Here is a 22,433-nt window from a genome sequence, read left to right as displayed (position 1 = left end):
GGCTTTAGGATCAAAGATAAAGGAGCCAAGGAAAGCTGAAGAGAATGTTAGAACAGAAGGTCGGGGAGGAGTGGCCTCCATCTGTATTGGCACTATCTCTGTACTAAGATGGAGATAACAGAGACGACTAAAAGCATCTTGGCCTTTTTCTTCGTTCCGTCTCATTCCTCCAGCACGTGTTTAAGTACAAAACAACAATCCAGCACAAGGATTTGGTACCTTGGATTCAGGACTACGTTTGGCAGATGGAGTCTCTGCTCCTCACTGGCCCTCACCATGACCCTCCTCCTGCCTGTGGAATCTGCCTTTTGAGCCACTTCTGCCACTTGCCTCCCCCACATTCTGGGCTTACCTTTAGCTCATTGAGACAATGTGTGGACTTACAGATTCAATGTCATAACAATATCCTTTCTGAGAAAATGGGAGTGAGTATGTGTGTGTTTGTGTGTGTGTGTGTGTGTGTGTGTGTGTGTCTATAAGGAAATTCAGGTACTTAAAACAGATACTCTAAAAGGATATAACCATTTATTCATTTACTCAGCAATTATATATTGAGTGCCAACCTTCTCCCAGTCACTGTTCTAGACACTGGGAATGTAGAAGTGGACAAGGCAGATAAGTGCCCTCATGAAGCATGCATTCCTGGGGGGCGGGAGGGCAGACAATAAACATGTAAATATATGGTATGTCTGATGCTAAGCATTACGAAGGAAAATATACGTGGGTAAGGGGCCAAGGCATGCTATTTTCTCCAGCCTGGGGAGGGAGGTTTGCTTGCTCCACATTTCCTTTTGAAGCCTGGGTGCATGACTCAGTGGATGGTAGGATAAGACACCATGTTTGACAGTCCCACTCAATTCTATTCAATGGAGCAGAACAGTTCCTTGTGGAAATTAGTGTCTGTTGCCCAAAGAAAAGGGTAATGGATGTGGGTCAGCTAAAGTGCTAAAAATTTCATAGTGCCTCCTAATTACACTTCCTTTTACTGTAATTCTTATAATTTTGGCATATTTTCTTCGATTCCTATTTCCCATTTACTGTTTCCCAGTTTTTTTTAACTTAATTTTCTAAGCTGCTGTTACATGGTAAAAACGGTGACCTTCTCGTTTCTTATTTAACCAGTCCTAAACTTGTAGGCATTTAGGTTACTGTCATTAAAAATGCTGTAAATGAAGCTGCCGTGAGCTGTGATAGCTATCCTAAGCTAGGTTAGTAATACGGTGCTTCTGCTCCTGGGTGTCTGATCCACTCAGCTGTGCTTCTAGAAGAGCAGGCAACATAAAGTGAGTCTAAATTTCAGCAGAAGTACCTAAACGAAGAGGATTTCATCAGACATTGGAACTGTCAAAAGGAAGTGAGTCTCATTCTCCCAGAGACTGACTGACTGTCTTCTCTTTGGCTATTAGGAGGAAAGCTGATTTTCCTGGACCCAGGACCCGTGGAGCTCAGAGCGCACTCCATCCTTGTTTCTGATGGTGGAGAGCTCAGGATTGGGTCCGAGGACAAGCCCTTCCAAGGCAAAGCTCAGATCAAACTCTACGGGAGTTCCCACTCTACCCCCTTCTTTCCGTATGGAGTCAAGTTCCTGGCTGTGAGGAATGGAACTCTTTCCCTGCATGGTGAGTGAGGCAGTTGACCAGAGGAACTGAGGCAGAGCTGTGTGTGTCTAGCCAAGGTGCAGACAATGGGGAAAATGATAAAACTACTTCCATCTCTTTGGCTGTTAGTCGCAGAGGCAACAAAGTCAATTAGAGCATGAGCCCTGCTTCCTTAAATAAGAAATATTAACTGTGATGAGACTCATGGCAGAGTGTACTGTGGTTCTCGGTCATTTGCCCCCCTTTCTGTCACCTCTGCCCACTGTCAGGTGACTTTCAGTGCCTCCCCGTGGGTGGACCATACTTCCCTGTCCCACTGAGAGTGGGCTTAGCCTTGGACTTGCTTTGGTCAATGGAATGTGAGCAGAAATGATGTCCTGCATGGCCAAGCAGAAGTTTTGAGAGCCATTGTGATACTTTGGTCATTTTTCTCTTTTCCTTCTGCTTGAGAATAGCCCATCCCCCATAGGGATAGGGGCAGCTCCTTAAGCTTGGGCAGAGCTGCATACTGCTCCTATGTATGTGTGTGACGAGTAAACCTTTGTTGTCATGAACCACTGAGATTTGTGTTTGCAACTGCAGTTTAACCTAGTGAAAACTGACCAATATCGTTACTTACTGTTACTTAGCCTACACGCATGGCTGTGTACGCTGGTGGCAGCCCAAAGCAGAGACAACTTCACTTTGTTGTTGTTGTTGCTGTTTTCACCCCCCTGGGAACAGGGTTCAGTTAGAGTTCTACCTAGAATTTTGTTACAGGTGGGCTGGTGTTTATGACTTCCTGGGAAAAAATAGGAATTAGACTATAATGTGTTTCTGCTACAATTTCGTTTGCCTTTTGATAACTTGATCCCACTTTGCAAAATGGACATTTTTATTTTCCTTGCGATTCAGGAAATTACTAAATGTGCCAGGATAATCCTTAGTATCAACTAGAAAATGTAAGTATAACATGATGAGCTTGGAGTGTCTTTCAGTGGATGCTTATATACATTTGATTACATAACACGAGCCAAAGTCAGATAAAAAATGTGGGCACCAGACAGTAGCCCGATCTCCAGAAAATGTGACATTCTCTACATTGGAATTTCTGTGCGGACCCTGCCAGCTATCACAGAGTAGTTATTCTAGGCATGGCATGCAGCTATGCTGAGGAGTCACCCTTCTTGCTCCATTAACGCTCTGTCCATCACAAATTGTGGCCCTCAATCATTGTCTACTAAAAGCCCTCTTTTGCCTTTTTTGGCTTACTATGAGAGGAAGTGAGATCTTATCATCAAGCATTTATTAAGTGTTGACCATGGACCAGCCAGAGTGATACACACTGGGGATAAATTTTGTAAGGATTAAAAAACCCACAATTATCTAGACAGAAATTCAAAATACCTACAATATTGATTCTTGTATTCTACTTCTAAGGAGGACCTTTTTCTTCCTGTATTCCTCAGCAGGCACTTATATCGATCTTGTAGCCCAGGATCCATGAGGGGCTTCTGTCTATTCACAGGTCAGCGATGGTCTTCAAGTGTTTGCTATAGTCTAACAGCCAGTTAGGTCACCAACCCAATGTGCTGCTGTTTACCATTGAGAAAACACAGCTGCAGAACAAGAGGGCACAGATCAGTGTTTCAACCAGCCCGTAGACCATCTGAAGAATCCTGAAGCTTAACAGGGATCCTCTGGTTTGAGAGCCACTGTCCTATAAGATGCAGATGGCACAACTCTTGCTCGAAATGGAAATTCACCTGAAGAAGAATGAAACTCTCCTAATTCTTTTACTCGGCTTCTTTCATTCCAGCCCCTTTTTTTTTCTCACATCCTATTATGAAGGATCAGCAAAAGAGTTTACAAATATACCTTTATGTGCTTGTATTGTAAATGTACCCTGTGCTCCTAACCTTTGTGTTTTAACAGATGTCAAGTTAAGAAAATCCCTAGGACCACAGAGAATCCCGGTCACAGCCTGCGGTCCATCAATCCTCTCCCTTCTCTCTCCCTCACCACCTGAGGTCTCAAACAGACTTCCCCTCTGGCGGCGTGGTGGTGTATCACGGTTAAAATCGTTACGTAATTTCACTGGCCTTTTCCCAGGGCCAGGGGTGGGTCTGGTGACACTGGGGCTTTAGGGAAAAACTAATTTTCTTTTGCCGTCAAGTATGCAAAACAGTGAGCAACTTGATTCACTGCTTTGCCCCCACAAGGTCCCTAAAGACCCAACATTCGCTCAGCTTCCCAGGATGCTGTAGGGAGCAGATTCACCAACTTTAGTGCATGGAAGACTCTTCTCAGGAAGTTTTTAAAAATAGAGGTTTCTGGACCTCACTTCCAGACTCTGACTCGGTGGGCTTGGCATGGGCCCAGGAATGTGCATTTCAATGGAACCCTCAGGCGATTTGATTCAGGGGGCCCACTGACTACACGTGGAGAAACGCTGTTTTTGGTGGTTTATATTAAGTTTTGGAGTCAGAAATCAGTCCAGTTCTGCCATTCATCAACGAAGACCTTGGGCAAATCAATCTCTATAAAACCAGGAAAACATAGTTCCCACCTCATAGATTTACTGCTTGTGAACTGCTCCAAAGTATCTGGCACACGGTTATCACTCCAGCACTGTTAGTTATGGCTATTCTCATGATATGTTTCCCCCAAAGCAGTGAGTCCCCTGTGCCTATGATCTCATAGCTTCTTTCGGGGGTGAGGGATGGAGGGACTTCTATTTGGCACGGGTCCATCTCTGTCTGGAGATTTCTCTCCTTATTCGTGTTCTTGTCTACCTCTTCATCACAGCAAGAGAGAGGTTTTAGCTTTGGAGGTCGTGAAGGAACGACGTTCCTCTTTTTCTGGGTTTGGGAGTGGATGGGGCAGGCCGGGTTCTGAATCTGTGGTGGAGATTAGATGGCTTAGTAAGTCGTCAGCTGCACACTTTGCTATGTTGATATGACGAAAGGGTTGCAGATTCTTCATCAGTGTGGGGTTTGGGGGGCTGTTTTCAATGAGGAGATTTCACTCTTGCTTTTTGCTCCCCACCCTCGGTCTGCCAATACAGGTTCACCACCCCAGACCAAGTGCCAATCACATGTCACTTTCGAGGGGGGTCGCTGTCAGCTTGGGCAAGTTGAATTTTTGACAATCTAATTACGGCCCTTGCTTCCCCAGTGGGAGTCTGAACAGGATGGTGGGGCTTTTATTGATTGTTCAGAAGGGAAATTTATCAATGTCTCTCACTTCATTTCCAGTTCCTCCCTGAGAAATTTGGCTGACAGTTTCTTAGGAGAAAAAGCCGTCTTCTGGCCTTGAACGGACTTCTGTCTTTGTCCTTTTCAAGAAATTACAAGATCAGGCATTAAATATAAATGGAAGTTTCTGGGAAAAGCGAGAATGTGGGAACATGGTTGAGGAAAACACTAGTATAATGTTAGGAACAGGAGACTTTTGTAGGAATAAATAGGAAAAAAGGAGTTTAAATAAGCAGGTTTAAATACAGTTTGCTTCCCTTCTCAAATATCTGTATGTAAACTCCATGCTTTTTATGAGTACTGTCTATGGACACTCATATTCTGTTGCTAAAGGGTATCAGGCTGTCTGGAAACACAATATTGTGTGCATGGAGTTGATATGTGTGTCCTGGGCAGTGGTTTTCCTACCAGGCTCCACAAAATCTGAATGTTTCCTGGGGGAACTTCAGGGGTTCTGCCAACAATGAAGTATTTGAGGATCAAGCTGTAAAGGTTTAAATTGCTCAAGTAATTGCTTCACTGCTTTTATCTCTAGCTTAAATTTGTGTTAAAGTAATATTTCATTGGAAGAAAGAGTTCTTTTGCTAAAATAGTGACTAAAAATGACTCAAGTAGCTCATCTTTTTTTCTTTTTCTTTTTTTAATTGAAATATAGTTGATTTACAATGCTGTGTTAATTTCTGCTGTACAGTGATTCACCATATATATGTGTGTGTGTGTATATATATATATATATATATATATATATATATATATATATTCACATACACACAAACACACATTCTTTTTGTATATTCTTTTCCATTATGGTTTATCATAGGATATTGAATATAGTTCCCTGTGCTATACAGTAGGACCTTGTTGTTTATCCATCCTATATATAATAGCTTACATCCCTCCTACACTGTTGGTGGGAATGTAAGTTGGTGCAGCCACTATGGAAAACAGTATGGAGGTTCCTCAGAAAACTAAAAATAGAATTACCATATGATCCATCCTTCTTATTTTGTGGTCTCTCGGTGCTGGGGCAGGTAGAAGAAGTGAGGCGGGTGCTGGGCAGGTAGAAGAGGTGAGACGGGTGCTGGGCTAGTGGAAGAGGTGAGACGGGTGCTGGGCAGGTAGAAGAGGTGAGGCAGGTGCTGGGCAAGTGGAAGAGGTGAGACGGGTGCTGGGCAGGTAGAAGAGGTGAGGCAGGTGCTGGGCAAGTGGAAGAGGTGAGGCCGGTGCTGGGCAGGTAGAAAGATGAGAAGGTTGGCCAGCCTTTTACTGAACCATGCAGTTGTATCCTCTGCTGGGCATTGCTGCCTCTCTGGGTAATACTGGCTGACTGCTGATTCTCTCTCCTCGACCACTGGAGTCCTGTAGGAAATCTTGCCACTGTTTTCCAGTGTGGAAGCCCCACCTGGGTTTGCAGTCCCCTTAGCTTCCACCAGAAATTTGGCTCAAGTCAAGCTACCTTCCCCAGAATCCACTTGATCCAGAGGAAACTTACAAATCTTTAGACACCAGAGATGTTCCTCTCAGCACCCTTTCCTCTGTTCTCTCTCTAAGTCTCTTCTCCCCTGCTCAGATAAGCATGGGTAGCCCACACATATGCTGCATATGCAGACATCCAACCTGGGAAAAAGAAGCCAGTCTCCTTTTCTTGCAGGCAACTGTATGACTGGGCTACTTTTGAAGCCCTTTTTCTTTGCTTAAGTGGAGAGAAGTCGCCTCAGATCTCCCTGTGTGGGAAGGAGAGGAAAAGGCCATGGCTGTTCACTGAGGCTAATGACTCACCCCCACCTCTGAGAACTTCTTTGGATTTCCTCTCTTGGTTGATCATGTAGCTGGGGGCTGGGGCCTGTCCAGGCGTGGCTCAGATGGTGGAGTTAGATTAGCCTACTTTAAATAAGCCCCAAGGAAATGTCTGCTCCCTGTCTGTTTATGGCTCACATACAATGTGGGTGCTTATCTTCTTTTGTCCCTGGCCTGGGTCCTCTTGGTGGGTTTGGGGGACTAGAAGTCTGTGCTCAACAGTTTGCTGCATATGTGAAAGGATGCTGCAAAAGGGTATTAGGTTGTTAGGGAAGGCAGCTGTTGTGAGTGTGTGTGTGCGTTTTATTTGATTTAGGGGTGGGAAGAAAGTAAGGTCAAAGCGAAAGGAGAAATAGAGGAAGAAGGATGAGAAAAATTAAAAACCTATTCGTTGCTTTCTGTAATCTTAAATTCAAACACACTTCAGTCCAGCACGGCCGTTCTGGTCACTTGGTATGTTGTGGCAGATGGTAATTACTCAGTCAAGTTAATGCTGGTGAGCGTGGTTCCGGTGGACTTGGAACCCTCAGCATGTAGGATGGCCAGTGACTAATGACTGGTTCTCTATTCAGAGCACATGAGGATTGGTCCTTAACTATGTGTCTCTGAAAATATAACCAACACCACCAACAAAAGTGAGGCAGAAATTTTCTCTGTTGCCTAACAAGGCTTCAAAAAAAATCCAAAATACCGCTATTCTTTATGTGCAGTAGCAGAAACATATCTGGTAAAATCTCATTGATTCTTAACTGAGATAACTTACAATTTGTAACTGCTTGATCTGGACAAGAGTGACCTTGGAACAATGGATTAGAAAGGGTTCCTTCCATTAAGAGTATAAAGCACACCTTAACGGACTCATTTAAACACCTTAAAGTGAAAATGCTGTTTTTAAGGTCCTTAGCATTTTAGGTGTTTACACGTAAATGTATAATGCTAATTAGAAATGAGTTCTAGCTATCCGATAATCCAAGTACAGCAGGAATCCCACTTAGAAACACATTATAAGATACTTTAAGTTTCTATATATACCTGAACATCTTGGCATTCGTCAGGTCTTTTTTGGTGGCAAGTGACAGAAAACCCAATTCGAACAAAAAATAAGGGCACTTACTGCCTCATATAACTAAAACAACTGGAGGCACAGCTGAGTCCAGGTGCTTCGATGAAGTCATTAGGCCTTTGTTTCTCTGCAGCTCTAGGTTCTGCTTTCTCCTGAGCTGGCTTCCTTTTCCAATCTGACTCCTAGAGGTAGAAATAGGCCCCTGTGGCTACAGATGAAATAAGGGCTCTTTTCCAATGACTATATCTGAGCAAATTCCAACATTTCCCCGCCTCAAAATTTCACACCCCCTTTGTTTTTCCCGTTTGGCTTTTAACACTGTCAAAATATAACATATTATTAATATATTAATAATATATAATAATAATATTATGACATATTATATAATATATAATAATAATATTATAACAGATTATATATAGTTTATTTGTGATATTTATTGTACTTATTCTAGTGTTTTCCCTAGTAGAATGTATGCATCATGAGGGCAGGGATTTTCCTGTTTTGTTTTGTTTTGTTTTTTATTGACAATATCCTAATCCCTACAACAGTGGCTGGACTCATAGTAGGCTTTCAAGAAGTATACGTTGTGTGAATAACTGAATGAAAAGCTTAAGCAGAAGACTCAGGATTAACTTTGACCCTGTTTGGGTCATAAGCCCATCACTGAAGCTGCTACCGTGGCTGGGGAAGGTGGTGCTCTTTCTGGCTGGGATGGAGCAAGTGTATGATTGACCCCCCAGAACTACATGGTCTGAGACTGAGAGAGGATGATTCCTTAAAACTAGAGGTGTGTTATCTAACCAGAATAAGAGAATGAGCAAGTAAAAACAATAGCTTGTCTACTTTTAAAATATTTGACAATCTGACATTTTTACTACTTTTACTAATTTGGAATTGAAAATTAATAAAATTTTACTGGATATTTCAAACCTGTTTAGTTTGGCTAGGGAAATAAGAAAAATTCCAATCAATTACTTCACTAAGTAAAACCAAATTCACTATTGATAGAAACACAATTAATAGAAAATTTAGAATTAAAAATTCTAATGTCTAACAACATTGTGATATTTTCTAGATTCAATTATATGTAGAAAGTGTTATTGAAAGTATGAGGTTGATTTGTAAGATAGTTTTTAGTTAGGGGATTCAGGACCACATGGATCTTGATCTGGACTGGCCACTCTTGTGTAAATATGTATCAATACATCCCGGGGAATGGCCAGCTAAGGCATCAATATTGCGTATTAGGGTTTGGCCCAAGCCAAAGAGAACCTCTCGTGAACAATGATGTATCATGTGACTGATTCTTGACTAAGCTATGAAGGGGATGGACAACGAGCTTGCGTTCCTTCCTTATCCCTAAGGCCACACAAGACACTGGGGACTTTGCCCTTGATGGAAGACAAGTCCAGCATAGCCAGTCAGTCCAAGAAGAGAGGAGAACACACTTGCCCCGGTGCTCAGGAGAGAGCTGGTCTTGCCTACCTATTCCAGGCCTTTCTTGAATAGGAGGCAGAAACCAGGGAGCTGCCTCCTGGACCCTTTTCCCTATCCTTGAAAGGGGAGGAGAGTAAAAATAGAGACCTCCCCTTTGTTTGGCCTAGTGAATTTTCCATCCCCTGGGACTTAAAGGCAGAGTCATTGGCATGTTATAAATATTGGTAGTCTAGTAGCGTCTTTAGACCATATGAAAGATAAATTAGGAAGGTGTTTCTCAAATTAGAACGATGGATTTGTTTTAAAACCGTGAACTACTTCCTTCTAAAATTCTAACCGTTGATAGAATGAAGTAATGAAAATAGTACATAAGGCCTTAAATTTCCTATCTAAGCCCTTATAGTTCCAAAGGTTTTTCTGTACTTCCTTTTGGCAGTGTTAGTCATGAGTGAACAAGTCTCTGTATTAGTCAGGGTTCTCCAAATAAATAGAACCAATGTGATATCATATATATACGTATAGATAGATAGGTATATAGATAGATATAGATACAGATATACAGATATCACATTGGTTCTATTTATCCGGAGCACCCTGCCTACAGTGACTATACAGTGACTTATTCATTCACTAATTCACCTATTTATATATACATTAATATAGATATATATACATATGAAGAGACTTATTATAAGGAAATGGCTCATGTGATTATAGAGGCTGAGACCTAGGAGAGCTGATGTGTATGTAGCTGTAGCCTGAGTCCAAAGGCCTGAGAACCAGTGGAGTCCACGGTGTTAGTTGCAGTTCAAAAGCCAGCAGGCTTGAAACCAAAGAGCCAGAGTTTCAGTCCAAATCTGAAGCCTGGAAGAGACCAGTGTCTCAACTCAGCAGTTAGGCAGGAGTTCCAGCTCACTCAGGCTTTCTGTACTATTCAGGTCTTGAATGGATTACTGGATGAAGCCCACCCACATTAGAGAGGACAATCTGCTTTACTGCAGTCTATGGATTCACATGTTAATCTCATCCAGACACACCTTCCAGACATGCTAGAATAATGTTTGGCTAATTCTCTGGGTACCCCAAAGCCCAGTCAAGTTGACGCATCACCATTACTAAAGTGGATCCCATTTTCTATAACTGACCCTGTATCATATCTTAGACACATAATCCAGGAAGGTAGCAAGCCTCTTGTCTTGACACAAAACTTTCCAAGGGAGATCCATGTCTTCCTTTGAAGATTTCTGTAGTTTACTTTCTCCTTCTAGGTCATGAGGATCTTGACTGACACTCTGCATCTTCTCCAGATGAACTTGGCCTTGCTCAGTCACAGAGCACTCACTCATCTTCCTCTGGATGAGCGTTAGGAGCGAGGACTCTGGAAGTAGGCTGCTTGGCTCCAAATGCCATCTCTACCTCTAACTGTCGGGTGATCTTTGAAAAGGTCAACTCTTCAGTGTTTCAGTTTCCATGTACAAGTTGGAGAGATGATTCTAAAACATTTCTCATGGTGCTGTTAGGTGGTTTAAATGAAACAAAACATGTAAAGCACTTAGCACAAGGACAGGCATTGAGTAGTTACTCAGTAAGTATTATTATTATTATTATTATTATTATTATTATTAATTATATGCCTACAGTTTTGATTTGATGAAGGCTGCCTCTCTATTCTAAGAAGGCTGGGATGGTTTTTGTTGCTTTTCAGTAATCTGTCATCTGGAAACATGGTTGTCATTCTTGATACCCCCATCTTTATCGTTCCCCATATTGTGTCCATCACTAGGTCTTGATTTTAATTCTTGGGTAACTCATTTACTTCTCTCCACTTCCATGACTATTACCTTAGTTCATGCTGCCATAAACTTGTGCCTGGACTATTGTTTAAGCTTTCTAGTTTATCTTTTAGTTGCTATTTTCGTCCCTCTCCAATTCATTGTTTACCCTGGAGCCAGGGTGATCTTTTCACAGATCTGTTCACGTCACGCCCCTGCTCAAAACCTTTAGTGGCTTCCTGCTGTCCCTGGGAAAAAGCCCAAAATTTCTAACATGGTTATACCACCCTCTCTAACGTAGGTCTCTGCCTGCATCTCCTGCTGTGTTCTCCAACCCTCACTCCTCCCTCACTGCGGTGCATTTCAGTCTTAGTAACATTCTTTTAGCTTATTAAATGGTTAATGTAGTCTAGATTTTACATTTTTTACATTTTTGAGTACCAAAAGAAATTCAGCTTTGTTAAGTAAATGGAATGCTCCATAGGCAGGAGCATGTGATTTTTCCTTCAAAGAGAATTCTTCCACATGTATCATCAAAGCAATATTATTAATAGTATTGCTTTCCGCCTGGTCCTGAAGAAGGAGTATCACTGGATTGGGCATTATATTCAGTATTTGTTAAAATTGGATTTTTACCAAGATCCTGGCACTTTATAATTTTCAAAGCTGCCTCCCGTTCTTTCCTCTCATTTAACTTTCACAACAACTCTGTGAAGTAGGAACGACTGGGATCGTTACTTTCATCTCAGAGATGATGAAACTGGAGCCCGGAAGGGGAGTTAACTAGTATTCACTCCATCCTCTTCATAGGCTTATGACGCACATGAGCTTTCTGTTATTTTGCATACACATGGGTGGTGTTTACCTGTGGCAGAAAGATAAACAGAAGATACTCCTTCCAGGTTTCTGGAGCATTCTTCCTAATTTTAATTTTTTCAGGTTATTTTGGGATTCTAAGTAGGGCTTTGTTCCTTTTGGCTCCCTTTGTAATATTCTTGATAGGGGTACAAAGAACCTGCTTCTTCCCCAGTTTGTTTCTTATGTTCAGTATTTTTTATGGCATTTTCTGATTTCTATAGTGGCAAATCTACAAATATCTTCTTTTATGGCTTCTGCCTTTGATTTCATGTTTGGAAAATTCTCACCTGTACAAAGACTATATAAAAATTTTTCTATTTGTTTCCTGGTACTGTTATTGGATTTTTTTTTTTTTTCACATTAGTGTCTTTAATCTAGGGTCAGCAAACGATGGCCCATGGGACAAATCTGGCCCATTGCCTATTTTTGCAAACAAAATTTTACTGAAGCACAGCCATGCCCATGTGTTTAGGTATTATCTATGGCTGCTTCATGCTGCCATGGCAGAGCTGAGTTGCAACAGAGACAACCTGGCCTGCAGACCAAAAATCTATTCATTGTTTGGCCCTTTGTAGAAAATGTTTGCCAACCCCTTCTTTAGTCCATCTAGAATTTATTTTGATATAGTGTATAAGTTAGTTATTTAATTTTTCTTCCAAATGGTTGGTCAATTTTCTCAACACTATTGATGCAACAGTGCAATTATGGTATGCTGAAAAATGGCCTCCAAATATGTTCACACCCCAATTCCTGGAACCCATGAAGGTTTGGCAAAAGAGACTTTGCAGGTGTGATTAAGTTAAAGATTTTAAAACTGGGAGATTATCCTGGATAATTCAGATGGGCCCGATGTAATCACATTGGTCCTTATCAGAGGGACACAGGAGGAGTCAGAGGAGAAGGAGACGCAATGGTGGAAGCAGAGAGAGGAGTGATGTGTTTGAAGATGAAGGAGGGGCCACAAGCCACAAGCCTCAAGCCAAGGGATACAGGTGGCCACTAGAAGCTGAAAAAGACGAGGAAACAGATTTTCTTCTCAGAGCCTCTAGAAGGAAGCAGCCCTGTCGACACCTTGATTTTAGCTCAGTGAATCCAATGTTAGAATTCTAACATCTGGAACCATGAGACAGTACATTTGCATTGTTTTTTTGAGACACTAATTTTGTGGTAATTTGTTATAGCGGCAATAGGAAACGAATACATTTCCCTGGGAATTTTAAATGTTACCTTTATCAGACACTAAATTCTTATTTGATACAGGTACAGATTAATGTCTTTTATAAATAAAGAGCTTTTTAGAACAAATTTAAAATCTGGCGATGGGTGTGAATAGACATATCAGTATAATTAATGCAAATGACCAACATGAATGCATGTGGAGAGGGCTTGGGTTATCCTGTGCTCACAGGGAGGGAGAGATTCTTTTTTATTCTAATGAGTTTTCTCCAATCTTCGCCTCATTAGTAATTACAGAAATGCAAATTAAAACAAAAGTGATTTTTTTTCCCCTTAACCATCAACTTCACCAATATTAAAAAAAGTAGTAGAAAGTCTGAGGAATGGGCGTTCGTTCACATATACTGCTAATGTGTATAGAGTATGTGCAGTCTTTCTGTAAGGCAATTTGGTAATAATATCAAAAGGTTAAAACTAGGCATATGCCTTGATATGGCAGTGTCACTTTTAGGAATTTATACTAGTGAGATGATCATGAGTATGCATAAAAATTACGCTCAAGAATGTTTACATCTGCACTGTTTATGAAAGAAAAATATTGAGAAAAAACTGAATATGAAGAAATAATGGATTAGTATATAAAATACAGATTTTTAAAGTGGGATACTATGATGCTATAATGTTATTAAATAGTATATAATACAATTGAAAAATGTTCCTTCTCCATTAAGTAAAGAAAATTTCACAAAATGGTATGTACAGAATTATAGCATTTTTGTTTATATGTATATGAAATGTTGTCAACATATGAATACAGGAAAAGAAGGACAGAAAAGACATATATTAATCTGTTGTAATAAGATCATGGATGCCTTTATTGTCTTCTTTTGCTTTTCTATATTTTTATTTTAAACATTATACATTTATTGCCTTTCTAAAAGAAATTATGTTATTAAAAAATAGCTCTTTCCTCACTGTCACCTCCACTCCACAGCATAATCCATAGCAATGATTATCAAAACAGTTGTCTATCTGGTCAGAAATATGTCTGAGTTTTTATCTTTTTTTTTGACAGTGAATAGAAGTGGATGTTAAAGATACTCTACAGAAGTCTTTATCTCTGACCAAGTGGATCTTGCCCCTCTAACTAACGAACTTTCCACACAGTTCTATAGGGCCTAAGAATGGCATTTGTTGAACTGGCCTGAAATTCACACAGGAGCTAGGAACAGCATTCCAGATGTTTCCACTTACCTCACAATATACGATTTCCTTGGTATTTTGAACTTTACCCTTTGATTCTTCTCAGTCACTTTTAAATCATAGTAGCAACAGTAAAGCTCAGATTGGTTAAAATAAAAAGTTAGCCTTTCTTTCATACCTCTAGAAAAGGCCTTCAATTATAGTAGGGCTCATTGCACCATCCAAATAACCTTGGTTAGCCTTGGTCTAAACCTTTGTGCCAAAAGAATGGCAGACTTCTTAGCACTGGGGACAGATGCGGTACCCAGGTCTTTCATTGCAGGGCAGAAATGTTTGCTGAGCAGCTGTGTATGGAGCCAGCTGATCTGCACATTTAGAGAACGGCTCCATCAGTACCGCTGGAGATTGACCAGTAAGGATGCAGGAGGTTCGCAGTGCACACACAGAGCCAATCTCATACAGGATTCCCCCGCCAGGGTTTGTCTTCATCCAAGGGAGAAATCACAGCGAGTGATTCTCAAGGGCAGAGGGAAATGGTGCAGGCAAAATGCCTCCATTCCATCTCTTTGGTTTGCCAGATAGTCTTGTATTAATGCTAATGTCACAGTCTTCTCTTCTAAAGTATAGTAAATTGGATCACCTCCGATTCACAAATGGTTTGAGTGCAAAGAATTCCCGTCTAAGTTGGTTGTTTGCAACTTGGAATACATTTGTTTAAAGATGGTTGGGATTAACATATACACACTACTATATATAAAATAGATAAACAACAAGGACCTACTGTATAGCATAGGGAACTATACTCAATATTTTGTAATAACCTATAAGGGTAAAGAATCTGAAAAAGAATAGATATATATGTATAACTGAATCACTGTGCTGCACACCTGAAACTAAAACAATATTGTAAATCAACTATACTTCAATTAAAAAAAAGAAATGCTGATAATCCTATGGTTAAGGGCCTATGTGAGCCCTCAAAAGTGTGTTTTACTTTTCTGTCTAATGCTAAGGGGAATATAGCAGCTGACCTCTGTGTATACGAATAATTGTGTGGGGAAGCAGGTCCATTTTCAACATGGGATGTCAGAGACACATCTCTCTGGGCTCTCATCCCATTTGGACTCTACTATATCAGTCTTTTCTTGTTGAGTACTAGTGACAGAGGGTGCTAAGTCCCTCTGCCCTGAGAGTGGCTTCTGTGGCCCAGAGGTGACACGATGGCCTGGCACAGTGTGGGTTCTGGGAGCAGAGAGAGCCAGCTTAGATGCGAGGTGGAGTAATCAGCAGTAGTCAGCCCTTTCCTAATTCCTCTGGTTACTTATAACCTTCTGCTGTTGTTAGGGGTAGTATATGATCAGAGAATCTGGGCCAGCTGCTGGCAGGGAGAGGGGAACTGAGAAACAGTAGAAAGCCAGGGTTTTCTCTCCACCCCTTTCCTCTCAAAGCTCATATCCTGCTACTCTACCTTCTATTGGCAGATGGATGAAATGAACAGTGGGAAACAAGGCTCAAGTACAAGAAATGCTGGGCAGATGCCCAGAGCTTAAAAATTACAAAAAAGAGCAAGGAGATGGGGGAGGAATGAGTCCTCAAGCAGGTGTATAGGGAACTAAAACTTTCCTTCCACTGCATTATTTTCTTTAATTATGGGTAAATGCATACCTTCAATTTTTTGGTTTTCTTCCTTCTTCTGATTCTCTTACGTTCCTCTTCATCTGCCCAATCTTTGAATGACGATGTTCCCGTGGGCTCGGTCTTGAATATTCTTCATTTATAATATGTACTTTCTCTCAAGAAACCCCGCTTATTCCCAGCGTTAACCTTTATGCACATATTTCTTTATATATTGAGCCTCAGACCTCTCTTCTGAGCTCCAGGCTCAACTTTTTACTTGGATATTCTCTTTAGTATCTAACATGTAACCTGTCTAAAATGGTCATCTAAAACCGAATATGTCTAAAGCTGAATACTACTGGAATATAAACTACACGAGGGCAGGGATTTTTGACTGTTTTTCTCACTACTGTATTCCCAGTACCTAGAACAGCACATGGCACATAGCACACAGTAGGTGCTCAATAAATATTTATTGAATGGATTTGTTATCTTTTTCCCAAGATGTCCCTGTTGTCTACCGACTTGCATCAGCTCTGGATCTGTGAGGCATTATTAACCTCTTTCCCCTTACCTATAGAGCCAATCACCCAGTCCTCTTGATTCCCCAAAAGGTACCTCAAATTTTTATACTCCTCTCCAGATCCGCTGCCTTACTCTTATTCAGACCTCCGAAACTTCTTGTCTGATCTACTACATTAGCCTTCTACAAACTGCAGAAGGCTTCTACATACACCTCTTACTTTTATGCACTTTCTTGCAATCTACTCTTGATGCCACGTCCAGTGTGACGCTAAAGCCATAAATTTGATCAAGTAACTATTTTGAATAAGGTTCAGTTCCTTTAAAGCAGGCCAAGAGGGTCCGGCATTATTTGTCCCAGCCACACCATGGCTTCGTATTCATCTGCTCCAGAAACCCCCATCTCCATTCAGTCCCTGGAGCACATCAAGCTCCCTCCTTCCCCGCTGGCTGGCTCCTACCCAGCTCAGGACATGACTCAGACTTTTCTCGTTCTCCCCAGTGTGCAGTATATACAGTTTCTCTCTAAGGATTCTCTCCCCTCAGTTTGATATGTGAGCTTATGAACTTAAAATATTGCTGGTCTCACAACAGTATGATTCCTTAGTTGTCATGTGAAATATTTCTTTGGTGGTTTCCAAACCACTTTTGGAGTAAACTCTAAGCTCTTTGGGAGGGCCTGCGGGGTCCTTCCAGGGCAGGTCCTGCTCACCTTTCCAGGTGCATTCCCACTGACCCTCCTCAGGTCCCCATCCCTGCCATACACCTGCATTCTGGCGGTGCCACCTCTATGGCAGTTATTTGAATGTGTCATGTTGGCCAACACCATTGTACACAGTGTTGCCTTTGCCTGGAGGGCTCTGCCCATTTTGTCCTCTGCTCCACCGTGGCTTATCCTTCAAGACCCAGCTCAGTTGTCACGTCTTCTGGGAAGCATTCCAAGAAACAACCCCTGCTTCTGTGTGAGGTGTTCCATGTCTCTTCACTGGCGGACCCTGGGTGTCCCTCTGTCTTAACACTTAACAGAGTGCGTTTGTGATATTTTTGTCTATTTCCTGTACTATTCATGGACCCCAGAGGGCAGTGACTCCGTTCCCTTTATGTCTGTCTTGCCAGTGCTTGACGGATGTTCATCTACACAAAAGAAAAGATAGCATTCATTGTTTTGCTATGGATAATGGTGAAGCTGCATGCAGAAATAAGGGGAAATAATTTACATATATTTGAGAAAAATACTTCTAGTTCTTTTGTGAATTTCTTTATATTTCTGTTCTGATGTGAACATGATTTTGATGAAATGATTCTTTCCTCCCTCTTTCCCTCCCTCCCCTCTCTGCCTTCCTTCCTCTCACTCTCTCCCTCTTCCCCCCCCTTTCCCCCTCCCCCTGCCCTTTACTGATTTGGAAAGGTCTTGGCAGTTATTCACTTGGAATAAATTGAACGATTGAAGTCCTACAAAACAAACAGAGGATAATTAGTGATTTTAAAGTGTGTTAACCCACAAAGATGATTTTCTTTCTCTCCATGACCATTTGGCAAGATGATTCTCTGGGCCTGTGTAATTATGGATGAATGGCACTGAAATGCTTGAATAACAATTTGTAGGAAATACAATTATGAGTAGAAGTCGTTAGTGGGAGTAAATGAGTAGTTTGTTGGTTAACAGGTCAAAGTTGAAAGCCCAAAGAGGTTAAACATTGTATTAAATTACGAGTCAAGAGCATAATCTTGTTTCTTGTAAGCATATGCATAAATTACTGAGCTTTTTAAACTGTATTTTTATATGGTTTTTCTTTTTTATTTTATTTTATTTTTTTTTTTATTTGTGGTACAGAAAGGAAGGGAGACACCCGAGCTGGGTTTCTGAAGAGTTCTGTGAAGTGAAATGACTCACATTTGAAATGTGTACGATGCTGTTTTCATCAGAGAAGTCGGTTGATCTACCTTGTATGGCTTTTAAATAGTATTTATAAAGTAAAGGATATAATGTTTTGAGTATCAAAGCTAATTGGGTACAGTTAATATGCAGTTACTTCCAGAGGCTAGAATTCCATTAGGTGTCCAGTTCTTTGGTTCTGGATTCAGAAGAGCCAGTTTCAGAACTTGGCGCTGACATCTCCTACTGTGTGATTTTGTCCTGGAAGCGTTATTTTAGCTTCCTAATCTACACAGTCTGTTAAAAGGAAAACAAAACAAAGCAAAACCCAGAAAACCAACAGTTCTTACTTCAGAGTAACACTACTTAGCATAGGTTGGATTTATTCTAAATTCTCAATAATGTTTGTGTTGTTTTTCAGCTTTTTACATGCTGGATATCATATGCTCGTTTAGGTATATATCTGATGAAGGTTTGTAAGTGATTGTCCATATGGCAATAGTCAGAATAATTTAAATCCCTATGAGTTGAATGCTAATCATGAACCCAGTTGACTGCTGTGTTAGAAATTGTGACATTTGTAAAGGAGACATGAGGCAGTGGCCCTGCATTCAAGGTGGGGCAAGAGACATATGTACTGTAATAATTACAGAATAACTTAGTATGAAATATATGGTGCTGACTATAGGTTGCATCACTCAAGTCTCCCCAGGCCTCCCTGAACACTCTCAGCCTGTGGATATTTCAATAGTGATAACCAAAGTATTCCTGCTCACCTCCCCCAACTCTCACAGATCCTCCAGCCCTAACCAACATCCCTGCCTGCTTGTTATAGGTGTTCTCATGGCAATTTCATCAGTTAGTCTATTTTCCTCTTATTTTGGTTTTCTTGGTCATTGTGCTCCCTTCAGGAAGGCAGCTGGAGGCTGCCCTGCTGCCCTTGCTTCGGGTACCTGCCATGATAATACTGAACACAGGGTGCCAAGGGTGCAGACTTTCATTGCTGCCCAGGTGGTCCAACCCTCAGGTGTGGGAGGGTTGTGCTCCATGATGGAACCAAAGGCAACCACTCTTGCCACTTGGGTTCCCACCTGACCATCTGGGTGCCAAAACTTTGGGATGCTTGCTTCTCCATGTTTCCATCATGATTTTCCTCCTTCAGTACATATTTATTGAACACTTATTATATAAAGGACACTGTGATATGCATTGGTACTATGATGGTGGGCAAATATAGGTATAACTTCTGCTGCCATGTTTAATAGGGGAGATGGAGAATGACAGTAATAGAGGCCAAACCACATGTGTTAAGTGCTAGAAAGGAGAGGGACACAGTGATATGACAGATTATAAATCAGGGTTTGACCTAGTTTGGAGGTCTCAGAGGTTTCTCTGAAGGACCAAGTTGAACATCATTCTGAAGAATGAGGCAGAGTGAGTTGATGAAGGAATCCCAGGCAGAGGAGCATCAGGTACAGAATCCATCTGGAGCGTTCCTTCAGGTTCTTTCCTCAGGTTCAGTCATGGGTCCATGAGAGAGAGCCCATGTCTGAGACAGACCCCGTACCATCTCTGTCATCCTTTCCTATCTGTTCCTTTGTGGAAACTTCTTCTCCCATGCAAAGCAACTCAGTCAAATGGCCCACAATCCAGCCAGACATGTGGCTTGCCTAGTCCCAGACGTACACTGACCTTTTACTCCATAAGAACCCCCTTACCACTGTGGTGTCTATAGGAGGCAGTGGATATCGGCATGGGCTGAAGTGCTCCCTGACCTCCAACAGAAGAGATGAGGCTTGAGCTGTTTTTAGGAGAGCAGATGAGGGGAAGAAAACTGGGCACCCGGTGGAAGGGATAGAACAGGCAAAGGGGTAGAGGTAGGAATGATCCTGTTAAATGAGAAGAAGTACAGTAAAGAGGCTTCCTGGAATGGAGAGTTTATTCAGGAGTCAGAGACCATACAGTGGAGTTTGATTAAGGAGACTCTTGAAAGTCAAGAAGGGAATTTGTGCCTTTGTTACTGAGTACTGTAGGCAGATACGGCAGGTTAATGAACAAAGAAGGGATGTAATTAAAAAAGAACAATGCATAATGGTCAGAAGAATAAAAGCTGTTTGCAGAGGGTCTAGCTCAGGTGATTATTAAATTTATTTTGACATTCTCCAGTTTGAGATGATGGTAACTCATCCAAATAGCCATATCTGCTATGTAGCTGCAAATATGAGGCTGGCACTCATGAAACACTCAGGTTGATGTTTTAGTCAGACGTGTAGAGGTGTGTTGTTTTTGCAATGAGAGCGAATAAATTATGAGATAATTTTACTGCTTTCCAGAGGCTCTGTCAACATTTGAAAGGTCTTAAGTTTATGTTAATAGTTAAAAATTCACTTCAAAGATTCTCTGTGATTTTTTTCCATTCATTCTGACTTGACTATTATTTATAAGAATGATTAGCTAAAAAATATCTTTGTTGTGCCTGTTCTTGGTTCTGCCACATGTAGCTGCTTGTTGATAGGTGCACAGCAGGTGTTTGTTGAGTATTATGAACCATTGATCACAGCGTTTAATAGAATTCTGTCATTGACAAACATTTTCTATGCATATTAGAGATTTTTCTGTGCAGACATTCAAGAACAGATCATAGAAATTCACATACATATGCATATACATCAAAATAGACTTTATTTCATTTATTGTTCCCAAAGGTTAAAACATACAAACCAGGAATAAAATTAAAATTATTTTCTTTTTGGGATGATTTATGTCTTAATTTTCACCTGCTCTATAATTAGAAATTTTGAACCCTGGGAATTTTTTTTAAGATAAAATTATTGCCCAAGTAAACTTCGGAAATGACATCATTAACCCAGAGACCTTCCTAAGCCTAGAACAACATTACTGGCACAATGCCCCCGCCACCCAACATAGACAAATAAATAAAGAGGGAAGTTTAAAATAATTTGAAAATGATTTATTGTTGCCCACCTCTGTAGTTAGAGATTCAAGTATTATTACTTTAGTGCAACAAGGGAAGACAGGAAGTTGCTGTGGGCTAGAGGTAAATTATGATCTGTTGCGAAGGAGGAAGGAAACGTGCTGAGGAAAGGAGGAGCTGGGAGTCAGCCTTTTGTTTTCTGAGGTATTGCTTCAGGTAATGGCTGGAAAAAAATCTTTGCCTTGACCCTTGCTGGAAAAGGCCAGAGTAAACTACGAGGCTGGTTAAGGAGCAGCATACTGGTTTGGGGAGGATCAGATGGCTGCCCTGAAGCCTAAAACAAACCAAGGTGTCTAGAGTCACACGTCCCCCATTGTTCAGCTTTGCTGAGCCATCCTCTCCTGGATACACCTTGTCTTAGAGTATAAGGGGGTCACTTGATACCCTAAGACTTAGGACAACCATTCTGAGGGTAATTTTGACTTTTAACTCTACTGTTACTATTTGTACAGTGAGTTGAAGTCTTCAGTTTAGAAATACATGGTGAACCTCTATCTTGGAGAGTCTACTTGGAAGAAGAAAGAGGTGACCAATTTCATCCTCAAAACAGTGTGATGCAAGAAAGGAAGAGAGGAAGAGAGAAGACTAAAATATATTGAGGGTCTGTTATGTGGCAAGGTCCACGCTAGTTGTTTCACAGATATTTTCTCATCGAATCGTCCTAAACCCCCAGGAGGGAAGGCTTTGCTGCTTCTGCTTTGTAACTGAGGAAACTGAGACCAACCTTTAAGTATATCACCCAAAGAATCATAGTTAGACTATGGCAAGACTGTGATTCAACTGTAAAGTTAGTCTGACTCCAATTCCTGTGTTTTTCACCCCATATCATTCTCTATCCTGGATTACTTTTATTGTCCCTGGGTGACAGACAAAAAAAACCCAATATCCAAAAAAGTGAAGGCATTGGTGCCTATTGAGCCTGAAGCTTGCTTTCCCAGATTCTTCTTTCACAGGATTTTTTTGGCTGAATAGCATCACGTTCATATTAAGTTTTAAAAATGTCTAAAGGCAAGTTTCCCTCGGATTTGCTTTAGGTTCACTCCCAGAAGTAGTGGTCACCCATCTTCGAGCAGCTGCCTATGCCCGTGACACAGTGTTGGCTCTGGAAGATGCTGTGGACTGGCACACGGGGGATGAAGTCATTGTCATCAGTGGGATGGGTGCAGAAGGCGCCAAGCCCTTGGAAGAGATTGTCATTGTGGAGACTGCGCAGAATACAGACCTCCATCTGAGGTCGCCCTTGAGGTACTGCATGTCACCTTGGCTCCTTTTAGATGGAA

General features: G+C 41.3%; 1 protein-coding gene across 1 annotated transcript in view; it reads left to right on the top strand.

Annotated features, from left to right (window-relative positions):
* Positions 1–22,433, top strand: part of PKHD1 (PKHD1 ciliary IPT domain containing fibrocystin/polyductin) — a 432,444-nt gene that overhangs the window by 155,433 nt on the left and 254,578 nt on the right. Inside the window, exons 38-39 of the mRNA XM_068558204.1 lie at positions 1,407–1,619; positions 22,188–22,398. Of these exons, the coding sequence (XP_068414305.1) occupies positions 1,407–1,619; positions 22,188–22,398 (424 nt within the window). The remainder of the gene's footprint in view (positions 1–1,406; positions 1,620–22,187; positions 22,399–22,433) is intronic.

Source organism: Eschrichtius robustus, chromosome 12 (assembly GCF_028021215.1).
Source record: "Eschrichtius robustus isolate mEscRob2 chromosome 12, mEscRob2.pri, whole genome shotgun sequence".
Taxonomy (NCBI): Eukaryota; Metazoa; Chordata; class Mammalia; order Artiodactyla; family Eschrichtiidae; genus Eschrichtius; species Eschrichtius robustus.
The sequence above is the reverse complement of the archived record's forward strand: the minus strand, read 5'-3'. Positions and strand labels throughout refer to the sequence as shown.